The following is a 4,462-nucleotide window of genomic DNA, read 5'->3' as shown; positions in this document are numbered from 1 at the left end:
CACACACACACACACACACACACACACACACACACACACACACAAACACAGCAAGTTGTGGAGGTCACAAACAGAACAAAAAAGGTCATATATTTAGGTTTATTTGTGTAAGCAACATAAATTGGCAGCAAGCACACATGTACCTTATAGATAAAATATTTTAACACAACCTAAATCCTTCAGGAAACGATGATAATTACAGTGTTTTTCCACATTAGTTTACATAGTACAACATGCAGTGGGTAGTTAGACTGTCCAAATAATAGCTGGAAAAGAAACCTGAGCCTGGCTGACAGGGTCTAACAGTAATAGTGCACAGGCCAGCTCTTACTGTATGTGTTCAGTTACATGACAGCAGAAAGAGGACACTAATTTGTTTTAACAAGAAATTCTCTTCAGTGCTGACTACACAGTGTTTAAATAATGTGTTTATTTAAAGGAAACAAAGCCACTGATTCCACCTGTGCAGCTTCAAAAGCATGAACCAATCCAGATCAAGCACACAGGAGAAAAACAGACACACTGATGACCCCTAAGGAGAGGGTTGTGTAATACACAACTGACTCAAAGAAGGGAGTGGTTTGTTAGTTCAAACCAACTGCGACTTATCTCCAGGGTCCAGGTGCTTTCTCCCTCCCACTCTGATGTAAACCATGTTTTGACACTGTCTTGATTAATGAGGTGTGTAGACACAAATGAGAGTGGTTTTCAGAGTGGGGGAAGCCCTGTGCTGTAGGAAACTATGAGTTCAGCTCTCCTGAGATGTGGCACAACAACACTGTGCAGTTAGCTTACCTGCTTGATGTAAACTCCAGTCCTGGCAAACAGGTCCACGAGCTCCGGGTGCTGTCGGCTCTCCTGATTACCATGGCCCAGACTGAAATTAGTGTTGTTTCCCCAAGTGTACACTTCTGTTGGGTCTGAAGTGAAGACAGCACTGTTACCAGCTTCAGAAAGAGCCTGGATTTACATCTAGAGGCTTTTTATCATTTATATTTGGTAGTTATTGAAAAGTGCACAAATTGTATTGTCCAGAAAGACCATCCTGGACTGAGAAAATTGCATCTATGTGTACAGGTGTAAAAAAATCATTTCTTTTCTTACCAGTGTTTCTGAAAACAACATGTGCTGGTCGGTCCTTCATTGTTAGGTCCAAGACAGAGAGACCCTCCTTATCCTGAATGGAAAGAGTCCCACCATGCTGGGAAAAAAAATTAAACAATTTAATCTACATAAATTATTGTCTCAGCTGAGTTCTGAAATAAAAACTGTCTGATCAAAGCACAACATAGTGTTTAACAGATAAAAATAAAATACAATGATCTGAAAACCTCTCAAACTCATGAAACATAGTAAATATATCAAATGTTTAACCTAAACACTGCACCATTTTTAAGAAATAAAGTTATTTTGAATTTGATGGCAGCAACACATCTCAAAGAGATGTTCAACAAAAGCCTTTTAAAGTAAATGAATAATAAACAGCTGGAGCCTCTGGGAGCCCCTCAGGGCACTGGGACCACCCTTCAGTCAGCCCAGAGGTTGTTTTTTTACTCGACATAAACTTTGTAAACTTCTGTGAGCTTTGTTTTGTAAGTGGAGGAGGACTGACTGCAATGATTTCATGACAGCCAGAGGAGGACAGAATAAACTTTGTCAGCTTGGATAAAGATGGTAAGAATTTTACAGCTGCTGGTCAGAACTATTTTTACCAACATCAATTTCACAAACTCCTGTAAACTTCAGAATATTTACTAAATGTCTACTTTAATTTAGTAGATGTGTTTACTTTAGAATAATGTTAATTGTCTTACATGAATTAATGAGATTATCTTACTGATCCAACACCAGCACATACCTTGACCAGTGATATGAGACAGTGGATGTGTCCATAGAAGGCACTGCGGTGCAGAGCAGTCCAGCCTGACTCTTTATCCTTCATCATCAGATCTGCAGCCTTACTGTCCAGCAGCCAGTCCAGCAGGGCCTTCTTTCCCAGGGAGGCTGCAAGGTGAAGGGCTGTACGACCAAAGGCATCCCGCAGGCTGGCTGCATTGTGGCAGTGTGATGTCAGGAAGGCCCTGAGCTTCCTCTCAGAGCCACTGGTTAGAGCTGCGATCACCTGCTCTGCATGCTGCTGGGATCTGCATTTACAGGTGCAATCCTGTGGTGCCAGACTCATCCTGAGACCTGTAAATCCTCCTCCCTGTCTGCTGCAAACCTTCCAACAGCCCACCACCCACAGTCACAAACAAACTCAAAAATTATAACAAAACAATTACACTAACTTTACTCCCAAAACACCTAGGAACAGGTTCTAACTGGTCCAGGTTTGGAGTGCTAGAACTGTGCTTGTGTTGAAATTCCACCGCACTCTAGCAACCCCCGAGCCTTTGTGTAGCCTGCTTCAGTCCACCATTTCCAACACAAACTGGACACAAACAACACTGCTTGCAGCGTACAGTGACATCATGAATTCAATAAATACAAAATTTATCATGTGATATACAAAATTATACAAAAATGTACATGTCAGGTTTAGCAAAAATAGTTTTTTAATCCAACAATGTACAAAGAACAAGCCTTGATGTTCCTGTTCTGCAGTCCAACCACCAAATGTGAGGGGAAAGCTCTCCTTCCCCTCCAAACTGTTCCTGTCTGTTTCAAATCTCCATAATTGTAGAGTTTACCTGAGGGAGGAAAAATACATAAATACTGTGAAAGTCACGTTTATTTAAACAACAATGATATCTGCAGCAGGTCTAAGCACTTATAGAAAATAACCTGACTTTGTAATCTGGCTCTTTAAACAGTGTAACTTGTTAAATATGTCTAAGTCTAACTAAAGGCATAAAATAACTGGAGGTGAACCTCTACATACTGTGATGCTAACAATTATAAGTAATTTATTTATAACAAAATGTTCACAAGTCAGCAGAAATAAAACTGATAGGACCTGTAGACTCGGTTAGTGACACAAATAATGAGTAGAAACATTTTATGTCTGAATATAACTAAATGTTTACATGTTAGCTGAACTTCAGTAACGTGTTAACTTTACTGTAAAAATCAACTTTAATGTTGTTCATCTTCTCAGTGTTCATTGTTCAAACTGGACTTTACATGAAGAACAAGAGGTATTAAAAGAAAGATTAAAACAGACTTAAGATAAGCTATAAAAGTTAGGCTAAACCTAATGTTGTTAATATCTCGGTATTAGCTGGTTAAATTTATCACATTTTTACATATTTTCATATTTTTATTATGTAACTTGAACCATGGAGACAAAGTGCAACAAAGAAAAGACTAAACTAATCTACAAATGAAGACAAATAATAATTTATAAAAAATAAACTAGTTGATTTGATGCTAACTGACCTAGCCTCTGTTAAACACAAGCTTTACTCCAAAATAAACCTGAACGAGTTTATTTTTATTTCTCTTACCTTCCGTTAGATAAAGAAATAAAACATCACAAAAGTCACATCATCCACGTACATCCAAACACACATGACTACAAACTACAAATGTTTACGGTTCTTCACAGGCCTGAAAGCCTGCAGCTCCAGCTCAATGACGACACTTCTGATTGGTCAGGATGTGAATATGCTCACATCCTATTGGTTGATTTGTTACACGTCAGTGTGCTGCTGCTGCATCATGAAAAGACTTGTTTTTTAATCCTGTGGTTTAAAGTTACACATGTGTCATTACATAATGAATAGTAATACATTAAATGCTGTCTTGATAGTTATTAAGGCAGTGCCAAATGTTTTAAACCGACTGTACAGAGGGTCATTGATGTCTGAGGGAGTTGTGTTGTGTTGTGTTGTGTTGTGTAGACACCTGTTGAGCAGGTCACACCTGTAAACAGGTGTGTATCAGAAGCTTGTATATTCTGCAGGACATCCTGTCGTTACAACAGTTTGTAACTCAGACCAGACTTTGTGAGGGATCAGTTTCTCTCACAGTCCAGGTCTGAAGGACATCCTCAGACGCTGATCCTGGCTGAGAACATGAGAAGACCCAGTTAAAGCTAGAGTTACACACTGGTCCTCATCAGGCCCTTCAAAATATGACAAATTCATCAGGATGTGACCTTGACCTGTGTGTTTGTGCATGGACACAACCACACTTTGTCTTCTGGTTTAATCCAACAAGATTAACATTTTATTTCTTCAAAGAGAAAATAAACAAGTATTTCTGCTGACTTTGTTCAAAGTACTGCTCTGAAATACTGACAGATGTTAGAGGCTTTTAAAAGCAATGAACTTGTCAAAGGTTTGATTTTTCTCAACATTTTATGTGTTTTTTTTATTCAAAGTCGACCCTTAAATACAATTTCCCTTTTTCTGTTTGAGCTCCTGTTTTAACTTTATTATAAAAGGAATAAAAAACAACAATTATTGAACCAAAAAGTGTGTGTGTGTGTGTCTGTGTGTGTGTGTGTGTGTGTGTGTGT

General features: G+C 38.7%; 1 protein-coding gene across 2 annotated transcripts in view; it reads right to left on the bottom strand.

Annotated features, from left to right (window-relative positions):
* Window positions 1-3,584, bottom strand: part of ibtk (inhibitor of Bruton agammaglobulinemia tyrosine kinase) — a gene marked incomplete at its 3' end in the record, with an annotated part of 35,685 nt that extends 32,101 nt beyond the window's left edge. For both annotated transcript variants that reach the window (XM_014009709.1, XM_014009710.1), the window contains 4 exon segments: window positions 796-920; window positions 1,105-1,201; window positions 1,859-2,690; window positions 3,447-3,584. In XM_014009709.1, the coding sequence (XP_013865163.1) occupies window positions 796-920; window positions 1,105-1,201; window positions 1,859-2,182 (546 nt within the window).
* Between the last annotated feature and the right edge of the window lie 878 nt (window positions 3,585-4,462).

This window comes from Austrofundulus limnaeus, unplaced genomic scaffold (genome assembly GCF_001266775.1).
Source record: "Austrofundulus limnaeus strain Quisiro unplaced genomic scaffold, Austrofundulus_limnaeus-1.0 Scaffold60, whole genome shotgun sequence".
Taxonomy (NCBI): Eukaryota; Metazoa; Chordata; class Actinopteri; order Cyprinodontiformes; family Rivulidae; genus Austrofundulus; species Austrofundulus limnaeus.
This window is presented reverse-complemented; position numbering and strand designations above follow the sequence as displayed.